This window comes from Podarcis pityusensis (assembly GCF_964106645.2).
Source record: "Podarcis pityusensis genome assembly, chromosome: 2".
Taxonomy (NCBI): Eukaryota; Metazoa; Chordata; class Lepidosauria; order Squamata; family Lacertidae; genus Podarcis; species Podarcis pityusensis.
In genome coordinates, this window is record NC_138029.1 from 43,136,806 (window position 1) to 43,157,982 (window position 21,177).

The window sequence follows — 21,177 nt, forward strand, 5'->3', positions numbered from 1 at the left end:
CATCTTCGGGAGACTTTAGGGGCGTGGTATATGCAAAAGTAGGCGGGGCCAAAGGGTGGGCGGGGCCCGTTCAACATCGGCCAAGCGGCGCCATGGGGGTGAAGCTGGAGGTGTTCCGGGTCTGTGGCGCGCGGGGTCCTCCGGGGATGGGGATGGGGATTTCTCTTTCGCAGACAGAAAGTCTTGTGCAGCTCTCCCGGGGCAAAAACCCGGCAGTGACTCCCCCGGCAGGCTCTCTATTCGCTCTTGGGGGCTCGCTGGCCAACATGCGAGTTTAAGATAAGATCCTCCCCTCTCGGAGCCCTTCACGTGCCTCGGAGAGCTTCGGTTTTATGGGTTAAAATATATAACTGGAAGGGCAGGCAGGTCGATCGCTCGAGCTTATTTTCAAGGCAATAGATGCAGTTTTGAATATCTGTTAGGTTTCATACATGCATAATGTTGGGAAGCTCGTAGGAAAGAGCAGGTTACGCTTACTCGCGGGTATCTGTAGGGAAATGCCGCCTGTCCTCCCCGACACAGGTCGGGGTGGTTACAATTCCAATGCGGAAACTGGTGAAATGCGCTGCTCGTTGATGTGCCCGAGGTACCGCTGGCCCTGCGTTTTCCTTCGCCCTAGAAGCACAGCCCTTGGTGTTGTCAGTGATCCTTTCCTTCTCTCCCTCCTGCTGCCCAATAACTTCGCCTGCAACCTAGATGTGTTTCTCTTCCTTTATGCCATTTCTCCTTTCTACCGTTACCTCTGCCATATGATGGTCGTCCTCCTGACCTTTTGGCAAGGGATGAGAGGAAGCTTCTGCCGTTAAGGGCCAGATTGGGCAAAATCTAATAAAACCCTGCAAAGTGTCCCAATGCACCTGTATTACCATCTGACTTCCTATCTCCTTTCTCTTGCAGATGATGCTGTATTTATCTTTTCCTGTTGCTATGTTCTGGATTTCAAATCAGGCAGATTATTTTGAAGAATATGTTATCAAGCGGAAGGTCAGTTTTGTCATGTAATTAGAAAGGGAAGAACAGGGCGGACTGATGAAATCATTTCCAAACCTTTCCTGCGAGGTTTTATCTGTTTTAAAAAAATTATCATGCTGATTTTACCTCTGGAATTGGAAAAGAAAAACGCAGGCTTCCTTTTATTGCATTTTACTCAACAGCCATTTGCCGGGAGCCTGGCTTCTACAAGCAAGTACTGTATGCAAAAGCTGGCATTGCACACAATGCATCTAGTTGCTTCTGGTCTGCTGTTTAGCAGGAGTCATTGGTCTGTAAATAAACAAAATTAATAATAATAAGTGGAACCTGCAGCAAAATGTTGCAGCATATATTCTCTCCTAAAAGGAGGCTTCCTGTTCAGGGTTCCAGTCAGCCATTGCGTCCAAGGAGGGCTTTCCACTTCTCTCCTCTTCCTTTTTTATTTTTCAGCTCTCAGTCTATATTCTATGAGCATTCTTAACCCTGGGCTATTTGGGAGAGCATTGCCTCTTTCAGTTTTAGTTTTAAAGACCCCCCCCCACTTCTGCCACTATCAGGGTTACCCCAAGCATTCTGATGCTGTAACTTGGTGGCCCCATTTGGGTTATGCTACTGTCTGTGCTTGATACCTGAACTATTAGGAGAATAAACAAGATTTTTCTCAACTGTGTTAAGAGGCCAGGACTTACCTCTTTCTTTCCTAGGTAAATGTTCTTCTTAGGCATGGGACTCTTAATCTCAGGGTCTTAGGTTTGAGCCCCAGGTTGGACAAAAGATCTCTGCTTTGCAGGGAGTTGGACTAGATAACAACACCCTAGTGGTCCCAGGCCCTAAGGAAGTTAGATTGGCTTCAACCAGAGCCAGGGCCTTTTCAACTCTGGCTCCGGCCTGGTGGAACGCTCTGCCTCATGAGACCAGGGCCCTGCAGGATCTGATTTCTTTCCGCAGGGCCTGTAAGACAGAGTTGTTCCGCCTGGCCTTTGGCTTGGAGCCAATTTGATTCCCTCCCTCCCTCTCTTTCTTTTTTCTTTTCCTTCTCCTCCTGCAATGAGGCTACATTTTAATATTTTAATGCTCCATTATTTTAATGTTGTATTTTATTTTTGTTTTTAAGTTGTAATCATTCTTCTTGTTTTTATTATTGCTTGTAAGCCGCTCTGAGCCCGGCCTTGGCTGGGGAGGGCGGGGTATAAATAAAAAAATATTATTATTATTATATTATTATTATTAGATGACTTTAGTGTTCCCTTCCAACTCTACAATTCTGATTCTATCCCCAGTAACAGTCTCTTGAAAATTAGGAAGACTTTTCAGTTCTCGTAGAATTTTGGTTTGTTCCCTCACTCAAGCTGGCTGTATTTTCCCTGCCCTCTTGGTGTTTTTGACAAATTTGCCTGCTTTCTGCTTGTACGGCAGTGGAAATTTAGGTGGCATGGTTTTAATCTGTTTCAATATAAAAGCAGGACTTTCCAATAATATGATTCCCTTTTTAATCCTTTTCCTTCAGAGAGAGATATACCCACCTGAAGATAATTACCAGGTAAATATGCCTCAACAATGAATACTGCATGTCTAATCCAGGAGTGGAGAACCTGTGACCTTCCAAATGTTGGCCTGCAGCTCCCATCTTTCCTGACCATTGGCCATGCTGGCTAGGACTGATGGGCATTGGCATGCCAACTGGAGGGCCACAAGTAGCCCACCCCTGGTCTAAGCGAACAGATCATTTATGATGAAATTGGCACTTCTGTCTTCTCCAGAGAAAAGAACTGGAAGACTTCAAAGAGAGAATGAGGAAGGAACACGAGAAGCGGATGCTGCAGTCAGCTAAGGAATAATGATGTAGCATCATCCCCTTTCTCCCCAGGGTTTGATGCACTCTCAAGAAAGTTGTCATCACAAATCTCCTACTTTAACTTAATAAATGCCCTCTAAAACACTTTTTGTACTAAGAGATGAAGGGAACTGCAATGCAGTTTCACTCTGTATTCCTGAATAATGGTTCTGTGCATGCCTCCATGGCCATCAATGGAAAATGGAAAGAGGATATAGGCTCCTTCCTTCGTGTTCTTCTGGCTCTTGCTGGGTGAAGCTGCTGAACCCTGTCTGCAAGTCTGGCAGCTGTCTTAGGAGAGTCACTTTGAATAAAAAGTTATTTATAGAAAGACTGAATCTCTGTATGTCTTTCAATAAAGGTATCTGGGTGTCTTCAGAGATGCAAGTTATATTTCACTTGTCCTCCTTGGACTGAAGATCTATTTTATCCAGGTGGGTCCTTCTGCACTGCTTTCTTCTCTCATTGCTCTGGGTTTGCACATTACATTAAACCATAGTAAAATAAACTATTGTTTAGTGTGAATGGGCTGCTAAAAGCATGGGTGCAAGACAGATGGATGAACAGGACTTTGATTTGCTGGGATATAGCATGCAATTTTATGAAGACGGGAGAAAAGTAGTTTGGTGCTGCAGGTGAACAGCCGGCCGTGATCTCTCTTTTACATTTTGTCAAACTTTCCTTCTTGTGACTTCTGAAAACTAAAAGTACAACCCCCCCCCCGAGAACTCTGTAATTCTGGCAGTTCCATTGTGTAATCACCCAGTGCATTGAAAGCTTGATAGTTCAATATTCAAAATCCAACGTACTTTCATGGTGTTCTGTTCTTGCTGGGCATGACCCTGTTCCATAAATGACTACCCATTTTACACTTTGTTCTGAGAAACCTTTTTTAATTGCATTTAATGCATTTAATGCCTCAGTGTCCATGGGAACACTGAAGTAGAAGAAGCTGATGTGTATGTGGGGAGGGGGACTTTGTGGGTAGTACTGCTTGCATCCTATGGGGAAGCAGTGCCAGGGCTTAGTGGATTTGAGAAACAAGGTGTGTGCTTGTCTTGGGTAGTAGGACTTGACAAATATCTCATGCAAGGACATTGAAAGAACCTCGTTATCAAAAATATTTGTAGATTACATCCCTACTGCTGGGGTGGAGGAAATGTGAAGTTAAAGCAAAGCATGGTAGATTTGGGAGAGGAGGTCTTGCAGATCTGTGCCTTTAGGAGGAAGTGCTAGGATCCTGGGCACTGACGGGTTTGGGGGTTGGACTTTTTACTTTGCCCTTAGCAGCTTCAAGCTGCTTGCCATGGATGCGGTTGATGAAGGAGAAATAATCATCCATGGGTGCAATGGGAACGACTGATATATCTGAAGCGGCACCTTCTGGTAAAGCCAAGTCCTTGCTCTCCTGTTGAAGCAAAGAGAAAAGTCAGTTTCACCCCAGATTCTTCTTTCATGTCTTCATTTGGCATCTAATCTCATCCGTGACCCTGATAGCCTAAGACTAGCCTGCATGAACATAGATTATACCTTCCAGTATATCAAAATCCCGACCGCAGCAGCTTTGTGCAGTAAACAACCTCGAGTTCCCCATCAGAACCACCATTATCACCATCCACCCTTTTCTGTCACTCGTATAGTCCACATTACTATACCAACAGCTCTGAGCACTGGGTAGAATCTCAAGGTCTTCTGTCCTCCTAAGGGCAGGCAACTCTGGTCTATTAAGTCACATCACTTCCAAACCATCTGGAAAAGATGCGTCAGTTGTGAAAGGGACACATCTATTGAAAGACGTTTTGGGCACCCTGGTGGTTATCACCAACTGAAGCTTCATTACTCAAACCGCTCGATAAAAAGGGGAAGTGGCCTACATATAGAGATTTACTGAGAAATCAAGAAGGAAAATGGAAATTAAAAGATTATGAGGAAATTAAAGACCATTTTCAGAGTTGGCTTCATTACAGACAAATACATGAGATGTACAAGGAAGATAATAAGAAAGGGTGTAGCTGTACAAGTTATAGAAGAAGAAGTGAAGCTGCTGAAGAAAGCATATAGTATTCTGCCAGAATGGGAAACAAAAGATTAAGAGGTCAAATCAGTTATGATCAAATGGGCAGAAGATACAGGACACAATATATAGTTTGAGGACTGTGGAAGGTAGATTTGAAATTTACTGACTGTTCTCTGCTGAAAGAAAACTATATGGAAATGATGTATAGATGGTATATTACACCAGTACAAATAGCAAAAAAAACTGGATTGGAAATGTAAAGAAAAAGAAGGTACTTTCTATCATATGTGGTGGGAATGCAGAGAAGTTAAAAAATTTTGGGAAATGATATATAATGAATTGAAAAAAAATGTTTAAAATGACATTTGTAAAAAAACCAGAAGCATTTTTGTTAGGGATTGTAGGACAAGACCTGCCAAGAAAAAAACAACAACTTAGTTCTGTATGCTACAACAGCGGCAAGAGTCTTGTTAGCACAAAGATGGAAGAATGAGGAAATCCCAATGAAAGAACAGTGGCAAGAAAAATTGATGAGCTATGCTGAACTGGCCAAGTTGACATATAAACTGTGTGACAGGGACAATTGTGATTTCAAGGAAGAATGGGAATTTTTCACAAATTATTTAAAAAGACAACAAAAGGATTTGGACTCCTTGGCAGGTTTTGAATAAACATCCACAAATTTATTTGTTGAATATATGATAGATAAGGCAATGGTATGTACAATTTTACAATATGCAGAGGATAATATGTGTAAAGAAACCGGAGAGAGGAACTGAGGGAAGTCCTGGGGGGGGGGGATAAACAACGGGGGGAAATGTAAATGGATATATTGATTGATAAGCTGGTTGTGTGTGTGTGTGTGTGTGTGTGTGTGTGTGTGTGTGTTTTGGGGATTCAAGTTTAGGTGAGATGGATGACAACATTCGTTATTACACGGAAAGCAGAAGATAAAAACTTAGCCTGTACTTTTAAGTACTATTTCCATAGCTAAGTTCCTTACCAGCTCAGTTTCCACAGGCCTTCATTTCCTGCATCCCTCCCTCTCTCAGTCCACACATAAACGCAGATTACAAATTTCATTTCTTCCTCTCTGCCCAAGTGATGCTCTTTCAACCACACATACAGCATACATGAGCACATACAACCTATTCAGAAAATACTCCATGGGTAAATTTTTCACAACCCAAAATGCAACAGGGCCACCCAACTGGCTCTTGCAGGCACTGTGGTGGCCATGGGCACCAGGTTGGCAGTCCCTGCCTTATGTGTACAGTGTTGTTGATGAAAGGTTTCTGGCCAGATATATATATCCTTCAAGTTTCAAGGGTCTGGAACAGTTTGCGTTTCAGGGAAGAATGGCCTGAGGGGATCAGCAACAAGGTTACTTTAAAGATTTAATTATGTGCGCTCTTTCAGTTTTAAAGGAGTTATTCATAGTTTGCAAATACAGAGTCTGATACTGAAGTAGAATGCAGGGCTTAGGCATTAGCACAGTGTGAAGAAGGAAGATGAATTATGGTGCAGCCAAAGAACTTAGAAGCACTGTGGTTCCTATTACTGTTGTCAGCCAGGATCTTGTCTACTGTCCAGGGAATCAAGGTGTCGTACACTTCAGAGGCAGATCTGGATGAGTTGCTACACATTCTCATCCCAACCTCAAATTGCCTGGCTGTAGTGGTAGAATTTGCCCTTTTCCGGCAATAATTACCTCTTCATTTCTGTGCCATGGGAGTGTGGCAATCAGCACTTTCAAATGTGCTTTTCCCCAGTGCAAAGCTAACTTTGGGCCAGATAGTTTGTGGCAGACGTCTATATACATGCCTTATTTTTTAAAAAGAATCCTTGCTGAACGTAAGATGGCAAAGCAGCAGTGTACGTGGTGAATCGCTTCACACTGATCTCTGAATAGATGCATCCGCTCTTGGAATGGAGATAGAAGACGCACCAGGAAGCCAATGTGTGTTCATGTGTTTCAATCTGTGATTCTGCTGCCAACTTAATTTGCTGATGTTTGTGTGTTTCCAGAGTGCGTTGTAAAAAGAGCAGGAATGGCTGGCTGAGGATAGCTGCTGAAGCCAGTCTGCACCTACCTTCTTCAGTCTCACTCTGTTAATCATTGGCTGACAGCTGCTTATCCTGTTACAGAAGGTGGACTTATGTTACTCTGCAGTATCAGTGTACCCATAGGTAGATCTCATTGATGTGTGTGATTTGACCTGGGCATGGTGTACATGGAATTTAAGTCCGGATCAGAACGTGGCCATCACAGACTTGTTGGCTGAGCTTTCTGCTTATATATGAACCATAAGCCACCAAGGAACCCGTGATTCCCAATGCATACAATCCAACATTAAATTATGTGCACTTGTGAAGGCTGTTGGTGGGTGGCTAACTCTGTGTTGGGCTGTGATGGATATGTGTGTCATCACTCCATATTTATTCCAGGGGTAGCATCTCCACATAGTCACTTAATGTGTGCTCTTTCCTGTCTTTTCATTCCCATTACACTTGCGGCTAGTTATTGTAGTTGCTCACACACTTGATGTGTACGCACCACACCATACATACATGTTGGCATGCATATACACCCCTTGCGCTCACCTTCTTGCCATATAATTCCCAAGTATCAATCCCTCTATCTGTTAGCTATGTTCAGGGGTCAGGGCTAATTCTTATGTAGCCAAAATGGCACTACTGCACCCCAAAACAGTACTACCCAGGCACAAAAAGGAGGTATGAGCAAGATGGAGGTGTGTGCATACACAACCACACATGCTTATGCATGCCCTATCCAACTACTTGTGCTGTGTTTCAGTGAGTGGTTACTACATGTGCACATTCAGGGATCTGGTTTATGTTTCTTGATTTTATTTGTTCATTTACTGCATTTATAGTTCACCTTTTTCTCTGAGGAGCTCAATGTGGTATACCTGGTTCTCTCTCCTCATTCAACATCCATACAACAACCCTGTGAGGTAGGTCATGCTGAGTGGCAGTCATTCTCACAGTTTCTGTTATTGTTGTTGTTCCGCCTTTTTCCCCTGACAGGGACTCAAGGCAGCTTACAGCTAAAATTTTATTTCATTCCATTTGTCTGTGGAAGGCATTGATCCCTTCCCTCACACATTTTTTCTATACAACAACCCTGTGAGGTAGGTGAGGTTGCAATTGGCTCAAGGTGACCAATGTTGATGTATAGATGACGTCTATGTGTGAAGCAGGATCCAGCACAGGAGATGCTTCCTGATGGAGAACAGACCGTCCCTATTTTCCTCGGAGAAACGTTGGAGGGAATGTAACCATATACTTTCCATGTAAATGATCATCACAGAAGCTCAGTGGCTACTGATCCTACAGAGGGGGATTTAGAGTGGAGAAGCCTGGGGTGTAACTGTTTCCTTGCTCAACACTACTTTGCTCCTTGTAAAGGGTCATCCAGGCATCTGTTTTATAGTGCATTCATGGTGCTTTGCACTTAGGATGGTATTGGGCAGTTTCACACAATCCTGCTTTCAATTCTGTATGCAGAGGTGGATGGGGGGGTGAGGCTGGTTCAGTGGCACTGGGCATGGAACTGCAGGGGACACCACAATTATGATTTAGAATGGCGTGTGAGTGGCACCAATTTTTGGCGTCTCACTGGGGAATTCCTGAAATTTGAGACCCCAAAGTCCGCCACTGCTGTATGGACCGGGAAAGGTTTTGGGGCAGACTTACTGCTATGTTTCCAATAAGTGCATATCCCATAACTTTCTGCTGACATCCTGTAACTTTTTATACCACAAATGTTCTGGGGTGGTCCAGCTTTTGTGTGCAAGAGTGTCCTTATAGAATCTAGATGACAGTATTGCAATAACTTTGGGGAAGCATCACAGAACAACTAGTAAAGTGGCATGATGTGTGTAAATCTACCACTAAGGCGCTATTATTGGTCAATACGTGAGAAGAATTCCAGTCTGGAGGGGCCCAACCTCTCTTCTTGCACCTTCTGCCATTTTAATATGTGGGGTGGGTGGGTGTGTTTTAACTCTCAGGGGTGGGAGGGCAATAACACAAATATTAATAGTTTAGTGTTTAGAGCATAGATGTGAACCTGTGAACCACGAGATGATGTTGGACTACAACTCCCATCATTCCTGACCACTGGCTGTGCTGGCTGGGGCTGATGGGAATCGGAGTCACAACAACATGAACTGAATTAAACTGATTATTGCGATACATTTCAGTAAAGGTTCAGGCCTGCTTATGGGGCCGAATTGCCCTTGATCGCCCTGATGGATGATCTTTACAGGGACATAGTCAGTGGGAGTGTAGAGCCTCTTATTCTTACTTGATCACTCAGCAACTTTTGACACCATTGGCCTGTGATATCATGAACCAACACAGTAAGATGGGTATTTGGGACACTGTTTTACAATGGTTCCGATCCCATCCCTGAGGTGTGCTTCAAAGAAGAGCATGGGTGATTGAAGAAGAGCATGGTGATTTTGCTGTTGGATGCTGCAGGGACCATCTTGTCCCCAATGCTATTTAACATCTACACGAACCATTCTGAGTGGGCATTAGTAGATTTGAGGTGAGGTGACATTAATATGTTTATGATCCCCCGTTTTATTTCTTTGGGATATCTGAATCAGGAGAGACCATGAAACTGGCAAGGTTGAGGTGCTGTCAGTGAGCAGCTCTTGAGTTTGGATAATTGGTCAATTGCCTGTTTTGGACAGGGTCGTACTCCCCCTGAAGAAGCAGGTTTCTAGTCTGGGGAAAATCCTGGATTCATCTGTGTCATTAGAAGCCCTGTTGACTTCAGGATTGATTTTTAGCAACTTCAGCTATTAAGGCACCTACAGCTGTTCTTGGACCAGGATAGCTTAACCAGTGTCATCAGTGTACTATTAACCTCCAAACTGAATTACTTTAATGTACTTTTTGTGGGGCTGCCCCAGAAGCTGCAGCTGGTGCAAAACATAGCATCTTGACTGCTTACTGGGGTAGAATATTACCACATTATTTTAGTACTGAAGGGATTGCACTAGCTGCCGATTAGCTAGCAAGCTAAATTCAGGATGTTAGTACTGTTAGAATTCCTGCTCCGTGATTGCAGTCATAGGATTGTTGTCTATCATATGATGGTATATGTTTTGACTCCACAGAGTGGGAAGTGATGGAGACAGGATGATTGTGTTACTGTGTTCCGTGAAGTGGGACTATTGTCCTTTGTTCTTTCCCTTTGCTGTCTGATGCTAGAGAGACAGGGAGCCATGTTGCAGTGTTTTGTGTGTGTTTAGATGTAAATAAAGTAGATTAGCAAATATGATGAGTTGCTGAGGTCTGTCATGCAAGTTGCGAAGACTCTGTGGATCCCTAAGTGTGCTGTTCGGGCTGAAGAAAGCTTTTGAAGCTCCCAAACGATCGACCAGGAGGAAGGGAACATGCCAGTGGGCATGTGTCTCTGCCAGGGTCCTACTCGAGTGTAGGCTGAGCTCCTGACACTAGTGTGCAAAGCCCTGTGCGGTTTGGGACTAAGATGCCTAAAAGATTGTCTCATCCTTTATATATAATTGATCCCCACTACTCAGCAGGAGAGGGCCTCTTGCAGTTATTGTTTCTACAGGAGGTTCATTTCATGTAACACAGGAACTGGGCCTTTACTGTGGTGGCACCTACCCTTTGGAACTCCCTGTTATACGTCGGATAAGTGCTGTCTTTACTGTCTTTTGGATGCCTATTGAAGACCTTGGTTTTTTTTCAATAAGCCCTTTTAAGTGGAATTTTTTGTCCTCGTTTGTGTTGGATTTGAAATTGTTTTTATATATGTTTTCATTGTGCTTGTTTTGTTGCTTGTTTAAATTGCTTCAGAATGTTTCATAGGAAGCGATTTCAATTAAAACAGCGGAGGCCCACAGGTCCAATGATGGGGGTGTGTCAACATGTGTATACAATCCCACCCCACTCATCCATGTGTTACTGTTCAGCCCCCAACACTTACCTTTTCACTCTATGGGCCACTTCTGACAGTCCTTTATTAAACTCATTTTAAGATTTGCCCTCTATGTGCTTTCCCCCCATATACCTACAATTTTTCTGCTCATTTACTACTAATGTGAAAAGGCACGATTGCCCATCTGGTACAGGGGGTTTGGAACATGGACTTGAGTCGCATCCAGACGACCGGTTTGTTAAGCATTTGTCCTGATTTTTTCATACAAAATTTGCGAAGGGGGTTATAAGACGTTGGCTCTTTATTGAACATTCTGACTTGTTTGCAGGGAGGTTCAGTGTTGCTTCAAGCAAATGTAAATTCCACACTTTCTGGAGCATTTTCCTGTCAGTTATTGCAAAAAGTTTAACTTGGGATGGGTTGGGGAGGGAACAGAAAGCTAGTTTGTCGCAGAAGAGGTCCAAACCAGGTTTTAATTGTGCAACCTGAAATTGCCAGTATGTGACTGGAGCCTTCTTGAAAATAGTGACACTAGGTGTAAATTTATTGAAGTGGTTGTGACATGAAGAACACCCGTGAATTATGCTCAGTTCATCAGAGGGAAAGGCAGGATTCCAACTCCAGGAGCAGCTGGGAGTGACTTACTTAGTGCAATTTTACCTCCCCTCCTACCACCACGAGAGCATGCTATTTGCAACGGTTGTTTCATGTACAAGAGTGCAGTTCTCGTTTCCAAGCTCCCCTGCTGCTAAGGGTCATCTGCTAAGGAAACCGACAAGGAAGAAACCATCTGAGTCTTTATTGGACTGACAGGGCATGTACAGAGAATGAGCAGGGTGGGTACTGCAGTGAGGGGTTGCTACTGGGCGAGTGGCGGAGTGCTGTGCTTGGTGGCATTAGGTCGGTGTCTGTCTGCCACCTTCCCTGATCAGGACTGGGGAGGTACTCATTTCTGCAAAGAAGAAAATACAGTGGTGGTAGTGGAGCCAAGGACGGGAGCGTTTCCCTCCCTATAGAGCTGTCCATGCACATACAGACACATAAATACAGAAACATTGAACAGACTTCCATCAAGATTCCAAGAGGCTGTGGGTGGATGCAGTGTGTGCTGTCGCTGTTTCTCATATTCACTGATGACCTGCATCTCGAAGTGTTACCTGACACCACCTGTCTGTAGAGAGCCAAAACCATCTATTGTAGCCCCAAGCTAGGAATGGCTTGGCCACTGAGTGCTTAGGTCCAAGCACCCCAAGGATAGGAAAGGAAGAAAGGAAGGAAGGAAGGAAGGAAGAAAGGAAGGAAGGGGCTGCTACCTGAACCCTGGGCATTGTGGGTGATTACTGTAATCTAAGCAAGTGATGGCATTTTCAAGCCTTGCCTTTCATAAACTTCTGGACCCATTTCCAGCACCTAAAATGCTGCCTCCCAGGCTTGCTTCACTGTTTCATGGATATCAGAACCACAGGGTTGTCAAAAGGCAGAGCATGCCTTACTGTCCACCCTGTCCGGTGTTATGTACTAAGCTTGGATCCTAGAACAATAGGCAAGTAGGATCCTAGAATGCAACAACTGATTGGTCTTTCTCTTTAGCTAGATTCAGCTAATGCTCCTTCATGTGTAATGCCCCTTCTGTGTCCCAGAAGAAGTGTGCATAGATTTGCAGAGGCCCTATGTGTCTAGGCATTCACTTTACATCCATGTCACCAAGTCAAACCTAGCCCCGGGACATGAACAAGTTTTGTAGGAAGTGTCATCCTGGAGATGCCTCTTGTGGACACGGCACAGTACGGCACAGACAAGGTCTCATGTTGTTCCAGCCAGAAAACACAGGAAAGAAACAGAAATAAAGAGTTAATCAGTTGAATAACAAGGAGAATATCACAAGGCCACCCCGAGCAGGGCAAGGGTTAGTGACAGTCTGTCAAAGAGACTCAATAAGGAAGGTTAATACGTGCATCATTCAGGAGTATTAATGGGGCCACAGGGAAAAGACATTGTGCGGATATGTATGGCGGGACATCTTGTGAGGCGTAACTGCTCTTCTCTGCAGGGTGTGTGTTGCTGCTCTTCCTCAGTGGCAGAAAGTGATAGATTGGCTACTTTGCCAAAGCACACTGAAAACAGGTTTGGTAATTTAGTTTTTATGGAGGAATTCAACAGAGCGCTGAGGAAATTGCTCCATCCATGCAAGGTCTACTGCTAGCCTGATGGAACCATGTTCCCTCTCTTCCCCCTGCATGCTGCTTTGGAGGTTCTCCTGGAGCCTCCAATAATTTGGGAGTGCATAGGGGGAGAGGGAAATTCCCATTGCACAGGCTAGTGGGACATGTTAGCTGACTCCAGCCCTCAAAGATGAGAAGCACAATATGACTGATCACAGATAATGAGTGTTGTAGAACCTTGTGTTTGTTTATGCAGGTCTGGCTGGTAGATGGAACCAAGTAGGCTTGATGGGGTGAAAGGAAGAGAAGGAGAAGCTACTACATGAAGTAGCCCACAGTCCCATCTCGGAGGCCACAGTGGTTATGTAATGGCTAATCCCAGTCCCCTAAAGTCCACAATGTACTTAAATAGTACATCTCCCTTGGAGGTACAAAGGGAAATGGCCTGCAAGAGAGCCTTTTCTATAATGGCTAGAAAATTGTGGAATTTCCTCCTTACACAGGGGCATCAGACACTATTTCTTGACATGGTCATTGAAGAAGTGCATCTTCTCATTGGCTTTTGATAGCTGAATCAGCATTGCTAGTCAGTGTTTTTTTTCTGGGGGGACACGGGTATGCATACACCTAAACATTTTGTGAATCTTTGTACTTTTGTCCATTTACTGTATTTATTTTTCCCGATTTGAACAATAAAATGGTGATTTTCTGGAGTGAAAATGAGAGTACCCCTAAACATTTTTAAAGAAAAAAAGCACTGTTGCTAGTGTCTCCCCATATACCGTCGGTTTTGTTGATATGTACATATGCATTGTATGGCACTTTGGGGTGGGGCTGTTTTATTTTATTATACTCTTAAAAATTTTTTTTTAGATGGAACCTGCCCTGGGACTTTATGGTGAAGGGCATGTAACAAAAGTAAATGATGATGATGATGATGATGATGATAGTAGTATATGCAAGCAGAAATACATTTGCTGTATGTTACAATTTTGTAGATATAAATAGAATTAAGGTGGCCTGAGAGAAAAATAGAGAATAATGGTATGTGGGTATATGCATGCGTGTCTGCTTTTTCGCATTAAAATCTTGAGTTACTTGTGTCAAGTGTGAATGCTATTAATGTGGAAACAAACAAACAAACAAAAATCAGAAGCCTCTTAGTATGCAGACATGCAAAATAAATTATGATGATACCGACTTTGTGTCAACTCCTTGCTATCTGCTCTGTGTAGAGATGGTAATAAGTGAATCCTACTTGTTGCTGCAAGTGAATGTGGGAACTAGCAGAAACTCTTGTTAACAGACAATAGTTACCAGTTGGGATTTAAGCATCAGTTTAGCTTTAAGAAAATGTGATGCAAACAATTTTAGTAATAAAAGGTAAGTTTTCTGCTAGTGTGCAGTGTCCTGAGGGAACAAGTGATACTGCCCTCTAGTAGGCAGAATGTCTTTTAAGCGAAAATCATGGTAGTGGCACAGATGAAACTGATGTTTATTCGGAGATAGACAATGCTGCTTTTCAGGGTATTGAATGCATTATATTTTCTTAGTATTCATCCTTCTACTTTCATCTCTGGTAAACATATTTTGCAGGTTTTTGTAATGCTTGCACAACAAAACATGAACTTTGATGGTGGTATGTTGGCGGTGAAATGTTCGCATTTTGTTTTCACCGTGATGTCTTTTCAGGATTTTTACTGCTATTATTTGCATTATTTTGCCATTTCAGCTTGTTCTCCATTTCTGTTATTGTTCAATATTTGATATGGCTTTTAGTTATTGGCATGAATTGTTTATGTATGTCACCTTTTAGAGTGGAAAGACAGGGCAAACATTTTTAAAAAGTACATCAAGCCCGATGAACCACGGTGCCTCTACAAATCCTATTGCTTATTTCCAGAAACAAGCTGTGTTTGCAGAAACAGGCTGTGACTGTGACATAGCCTAACGTACGTGCATTTCCAGCTGTGCTACAGTTATACTGTGCAGGTAACTTTCGGGGCTGGACCTAGACTTAGACATGCGGGACTTACATTAGTCCCATTAACTGGGACTTAATGGTTCTGCTCTAAGCATGTCTAAGTCAAGATAGAACCCAGAGTCTCCCTGCCCTGCCCACTGCTTTCCCATCTCCCTCTCACCTTGGTGGCCCCAGAGGCCGGTTTGTTGCTGGCATTACGGTCAGCGTTTTGGAAGCCTGGGAGGTAGTTGAAGCTGACCCGCTGATCGTCCATCCGCCGGCTCTGCGTATGTGCCAGCATATCCATGAAGTTGTCCATCTCTGGGGGTGGGCTGGGGCTGTTCTCTGCCCAAGAAATGGAAGAGGGCATTAGGGAAAGGAATACAGAGGGAGCACAGCACTAGGACTGATCTTGCCTCCCTTAGGAATCATGGACTTCTAGCAGTCAGTATTTGGTATCAGATTCAGCAGAAAGAGCACCCTCCCATTAGCACAACAGTTCTCTGTGGAGTATAAGGGATGCGAGTGGTGCTGTGGGTTAAACTACAGAGCCTAGGACTTGCCGATCAGAAGGTCAGCGGTTCGAATCCCTGCAACGGGATGAGCTCCCGTTGCTCGGTCCCTGCTCCTACCAACTTAGCAGTTCGAAAGCACATCAAAGTACAAGTAGATAAATAGGTACCGCTCCGGAGGGAAGGTAAACGGCGCTTCCGTGCGCTGCTCTGGTTCGCCAGAAGCGGCTTAGTCATGCTGGCCACATGACCCAGAAGCTGTACACCGGCTCCCTCGGCCAATAAAGCGAGATGAGCGCCGCAAGTCCAGGGTCAGCCACGACTGGACCTAATGGTCAGGGGTCCCTTGACCTTTACCTCTCTGTGGAGTCAGCTTTCCTGATACAGAGCTGGGGGTGGGTAAATGTATCAGTTTTTGTTTCTCTCAGTTACTCATTTACCCAATATTACACTTATGCCTCCTATACAATTTTTCACAAAACAATTTCCCGTAATATGAATTTTAAAATATTTTATCTGATATATATGTATAATATGCACACTTTATGCTATGGCTGCCATATATCTGGGATTTCAAAGGTGGAATCGACATCTGGGGGGAATTTCCAAAAGGCGGCACTTTGTGCTAGATCTTAGGCATGTTTTTTTAAAAAAACAAAAGCTCAGCAATTTTGGGGCTTTCCTTTAAAATGTTCAACAGCTTTTGGGGTGTCCTGGTTTTACTTTTTGAAATATGACTACCCTAAATATGCATTTTTTTGGTACATGCTACTTGGCTGGAGAGCTGCATTACAATATTTGGAGAAGTATGAATTCCAAAAGATGGTTGCATTTTGCTCTGCGTATTCTTTTGAAAAGTGCAAAGGCAGCTTCACCTCTAAATGCAAACTGAGGAAGAAATTTAGCAGAGTACTACGGCAATTGTCCCATCAGCACAAGCTTTTCAGCTTGCCAGGAGGACCGATCCCCCCTCTCCTCTTCTCATGCACTGTCACGGGGGTTTTCCCAAACCATCCAGAACCAATTAATTGGGGGGGGGATGGAAGCCCAGTTGTGCTAGGGGAAGTCCTTGTGTGGGCTTGCATAAGTGGGACTAGATATCAGAGCCCCACCCTGAATCAAATCTCTCTCTCTCTCATCCTTGCTTTATTGTGCAAAGATGCTTTCAGCTAGCTTTGTACCTATGATCCACAAATGCATTGGAAGACTTTATGACCTAATAGAATTTCAAAAGCAGGTCCATAACAGTTGTTCACATATACCAAAATCTGAGACTGAGGTCAGCAGTTTTATGAGAAAACAGCCTCCAAGGAGAGATGGACCTCACCTAGGCTTGGAGTAGTCAGGACCAAGAGCTGTGCTAGCTTTTGCAAAAATGTGCCCACTGACCAGAACTTGCCCCCTTCCTTGCCCCTCTCACCCAGCCTTGGTTAACTCACTCTTCTCAGTGTCTGAGCCGCTCTTGTTGTGAACAATCTGAATGTTGCATCGTTGCTCATCCATGCGCCCTCCTTGTACATGGGTCAGCAGACTGAAGAATCCTTCTTGTTCTGGGGAACCCGACTGCAAAACAAGGACAACAAATAAACAGGGCCTGACATCATCTATCCTGTGCCCTTGTGGGTCTTCCCCTCTGGTTGGCTTTAATCAGCAACATGAGGAGCAAAGCTGTGTTGTTTCCTAACTTTTGCCAAAGCACTCAGCAGGAACTGCTGCAGGTAGGTGAGAGACACACACATGCCTCCAATGGGTTTTTTGACCCTCTTATATGGTGCTGGATTACAAACAGTTCTGTGGTGTCTTCCTCTGTTGATCCTATCTTCATCTGTCAGAGCTGGATTTTTGTGGGAAATGTGGAGAATACAGCTTCCTCTGCCTTGTTGAACTTAACCAGTCAGGCAGTTACAAAGCTTCCTGTACATTTTATGTACAAGGATGTGTAGGCATAAGATAGGCATTACCAGTAACAGTACTTAGCATTTATATAGTGTATTTTGAGTGTACAAAGCAGTTCACACACATCATCTCAATAATCCTTACAACAGCTCTGCAAGCGCCTCTTTACCCTGGCTTTTGATGTTTAAAGTGTATGTTTTTGGACCCAACTACACACACATCTATCCATTCTGAAGGAAATCAGCCCTGAGTGCTCACTAGAAGGACAGATCCTGAAGCTGAGGCTCCAATACTTTGGCCACCTCATGAGAAGAGAAGACTCCCTGGAAAAGACCCTGATGTTGGGAAAGATTGAGGGCACAAGGAGAAGGGGACAACAGAGGACGAGATGGTTGGACAGTGTTCTCGAAGCCACCGGCATGAGTTTGACCAAACTGCGGGAGGCAGTGGAAGACAGGAGTGCCTGGCGTGCTCTGGTCCATGGGGTCACGAAGAGTCGGACACGACTAAATGACTAAACAACAACAACAACACACACATCACATTCAGTATAATGCTGATTTCTGTTTCCAGATCTGCTTAGTATGGCAAAAGTTTCCTCATCCCTTAATTCACCCCAATATGCTGGCTGATTCTCCAGTGGATTGAAGGTTGGTGATCAGCGTACCCACTCATCTTTTGACAGCAGTTGTGCCAACTTGAATAAAATATTGGGAGAGGGGAGGTAAGCCCCACCCCACATAATCAATCATATGATGTGGTGCATGAACACCATTTGAATGGCAATGCCCATCAACTTTGGAGGGGGGGCAGTGCCCTTAAATAATTTATTGGGGGAGCCGAAGGCACCTTGGCCCTATGTTTGACAGTCACTTTGTTTAAAGTCTGAAAACAAGGGATTTTTTGTAGCCTAAAGCCTAAGATTATGTTATGGACCATGTGCACTGTGAGATAAGTATCCTTGCAGTTAACAACTCTCCTTAGGATCATATACCTAGACTGACACTGTCTTGTTGACGGAGTGCTCACAAGGCCTCTCAAGCACACTCCACACATGTGACAAATTTCCAGCATGGCTATAACTTCTTTGTAGAACACTGCTTGTCTTGTACAGCTAATACAGCCATGTATCTTTCAAGGTGTGCACTTGCTGCAAGAACCCACAGTCAATTGGGGCTGCCTACCCCATGTGCAGGTAATGGAACTGACACAGATGAGGCACATCTAATTTCCTACACACACAAGACCTACAAAGGAACATAATGTGCGAAGCTGCCTCCTTAGTCACCAATATGTTCAGGCTAAAAAGAAGCATAAAGCCCCAATTTGCTCTGGTGCATAAGAGCTGAACTAAGCCAACTGTGTCTGACTAAAGCAACTCTGAACAATGAGAATCCACCCACCTCCCCATGCAGCCTCTTCAATTACTTAATTCCCAATACTGCTAACTAGTGCAATTTTTCTACAAAAAGAGGTGCCGGAACTCACCACGAATGCCTCCCTTGCAGACCCTCCAAGTGTCCCTATTTTCCAGGGACGTCCCTGATTTAGAGAAGCCGTCCCAGTTTCTGATTTGATCCTGGAATGTCCCACTTTTCCTTAGAAGGTCCCTATTTTTATTGGAGAAATATTGGAAGGTATGGAGCTATCCAACCCCCAAGCCATCTGAAGGAAATCCTGTATAGGGAAGGGTTTTTTAAAAAAATGTTTAATGTTTTATTATGTTTTTATATACGTTGGAAGCTGCCCAGAGTGGCTGGGGCAACAGAGTAAGATGTGTGGGGTATAAATAGTAAAATTATTATGGAATGAGACATCCCTATTTTCATCAGAGAAATCTTGGAAGGTATGCCCTTGTTCTCTTACAAAGGCAATGGCGCCCACCTGAGAGGTGCTGGAGTGGAGTTCCGACTGAAAAAAAGCCCTGCTGCTGAACACATTTCTAGCCATTCTCCGTTTCTGACAATCATTTGCCTCCTCATACCAGATTTCTAAGCTGTTCCTACAGCCTCTCTTGGAATGCTTTTATTCAAACAAGTCACTTTTATTTTTCTCATTGATATAGTCAAATGACATCCCTTAAGAGGCTTATTTCATCATAAAGCTAGGTTTCCCCACCCCCACCCCGTCCTTCTTCAAATAATAATTATCATAGGTCTGTGGATTTCAGGCTTTAGAAATGATAGAATTGGATGTGCAGGTTTGAGGTTTTTGTTTTTTTTAAAGTATGAAATCTTCCATTTGCCTTTTATCCATCTTGTGAGTTCAAGGTTGATCTGAAGTTTGAATTGGGGTATTCACAGCTCAGTGTTTTAACTGTTAAATGTGATTTAACTATTATACTATATGGAGCTAAGTTTCATTTTGTACAGTGTTTGAATTATCGGGAAAGGCAGCAGGTTTTTAATAGAATCCACAAACTCCATTTTCATTCTTTGCCCAGTTGTGTGGTTTTTTTGCCAATCCATGCACCCCATTGTTTGTTGTTGTTGTTTTTTTTTATATATCATAATTGGCTCCATAAATTTGTATACTATTTTGTGTTGGCCTTATAAAAGTATTGCCATAATATGGATTTTGGAATTTTTTATAGGCTAACACAAGTTACCTTTTCCTTTTCGTTAGAAATTAATTTTTCATTAGAATATTAGATTTTCATATTAAAATGCAAATTGGGTTTTAGGTTCCAAAAAAAATTATTTCACTATCTATGTGGGAATAATGTCAACATTCACTTCAGGAAAACCACATGGTTGGAAAGCCATTGATCTCACCCAGGTATGTTTTTTTTGTTCTGTTACATTACGAGAAATTATTGAGGTTAGGTGCAGTGTGGAAGTTGGGGGGTTTGGAACAGTCTTTCAGGTGTGCTTGCTTTAACAAGCCTTCTCTTTCATCTTCTAGATATAACTTGAGGGCTCCCAGCAGGCCAGAAAGTTTCTTTCTGACTTGAATATGAGGAAGACTATAGACTTTTACAAAAACTAAAAAAAATAATGGATTAAAATCCATTTTCTTTTCACAATGAAGTGTCTGCAAATGCATGCTTTGTTCTTTACTTTAAAAAATGCTGCTGGATACACTATCAGGATACAACACAGATGCTTGCTTTTTTAAAGATTAAAAAAGAAAAATTCTTTCCTAGACACAGTATGAAGAATAACAAACAACATTACACAAAGTTTGACTTCTTTCCTGTTTCAGTTAAGAAGAGGAGTGCAGCTATGTATTGAAGTGCTGTATACTGAAGTGGCCTGTGCTTAATATTTTGGGGAACTGTTTTGGGGTTACATCACAGAGCCTAGGAATAAAAACTCCCTAAAATCAGCACCCTCTGTTGTGTGACAAGCCTGTGACTTGTTGTGATAGTGTAGCTGGCCACAGTGGAGCAATTAGGCAGCTGCAGCCTCTTTCTCCTGGCAATAGTAGTCCTTAGTTGGTATTCTTGAACATGTCCCAATGGAGCCCAGGTAGCCTGCTCCTAATCTGAGACTGCAGGCACAAACACAAAATAAATTATCCAAAATGAACCCAAACAAATTATATAATGTACTATTGAAAACATTATTTGCACAAGCACATCATTCCCTTTATTTCCAGTGTTCAGGCTGGGAGTGACATTATTTATGTAGCCAAAATGGTACTGGTCATGTACAAGGCGAAGGTGTCAGCAGGTTTGGAGAAGCTCCAAGATTTGCAAAAGTAGAACAGAATGTATGGGAAAATAGTAAACAGGGAAAAGGGAATCCTCAAACAGCCAGAGCCATATAAACTCAGAGCTTCATAGCTTTGCAAGGCAAGGGAATGTCAGTGGAAGTGCAAATGGAATTGAAGGTCCTGCAATCCACCACCACCTCACACCTTTTAAAGTTTAAAA

General features: G+C 43.3%; 2 protein-coding genes across 8 annotated transcripts in view; one reads left to right on the forward strand and one right to left on the reverse strand.

The window, feature by feature from the left end:
* The first annotated feature begins 25 nt into the window (after nucleotides 1–25).
* PET100 (PET100 cytochrome c oxidase chaperone) lies at nucleotides 26–3,137 on the forward strand. Its single transcript, XM_080996191.1, has 4 exons — nucleotides 26–119; nucleotides 898–984; nucleotides 2,480–2,512; nucleotides 2,733–3,137. The coding sequence occupies exons 1-4, from the start codon at nucleotides 93–95 to the stop codon at nucleotides 2,808–2,810; spliced, it is 225 nt and encodes a 74-aa protein (XP_080852317.1). The 5' UTR covers nucleotides 26–92; the 3' UTR covers nucleotides 2,811–3,137.
* A 614-nt stretch (nucleotides 3,138–3,751) lies between these two features.
* Nucleotides 3,752–21,177, reverse strand: part of PCP2 (Purkinje cell protein 2) — a 28,264-nt gene continuing 10,838 nt past the window's right edge. For 6 of the 7 annotated variants that reach the window (XM_080996059.1, XM_080996055.1, XM_080996056.1 and 3 more), the window contains exons 4-6: nucleotides 16,844–16,967; nucleotides 15,074–15,237; nucleotides 3,752–4,214 (exon numbers count right to left, since the gene is read on the reverse strand). In XM_080996059.1, coding sequence (XP_080852185.1) covers nucleotides 4,026–4,214; nucleotides 15,074–15,237; nucleotides 16,844–16,967 — 477 coding nt within the window. In that variant the 3' untranslated portion in view covers nucleotides 3,752–4,025. Of the gene's footprint in view, nucleotides 4,215–11,549; nucleotides 11,720–15,073; nucleotides 15,238–16,843; nucleotides 16,968–21,177 lie in introns of those variants that run through there. The other variant, XM_080996061.1, reaches the window with a different exon arrangement.

What these genes read in the sequence shown, in the direction of transcription:
- PET100 (XM_080996191.1), top strand. Translation starts at nt 93, where the DNA reads ATGGGGGTGAAGCTGGAGGTGTTCCGG. An exon ending in AATATGTTATCAAGCGGAAG is followed by an intron (nt 985 to 2,479) that starts GTCAGTTTTGTC and finishes CTTTTCCTTCAG; the next exon opens with AGAGAGATATACCCACCTGA. An exon ending in CACCTGAAGATAATTACCAG is followed by an intron (nt 2,513 to 2,732) that starts GTAAATATGCCT and finishes TGTCTTCTCCAG; the next exon opens with AGAAAAGAACTGGAAGACTT.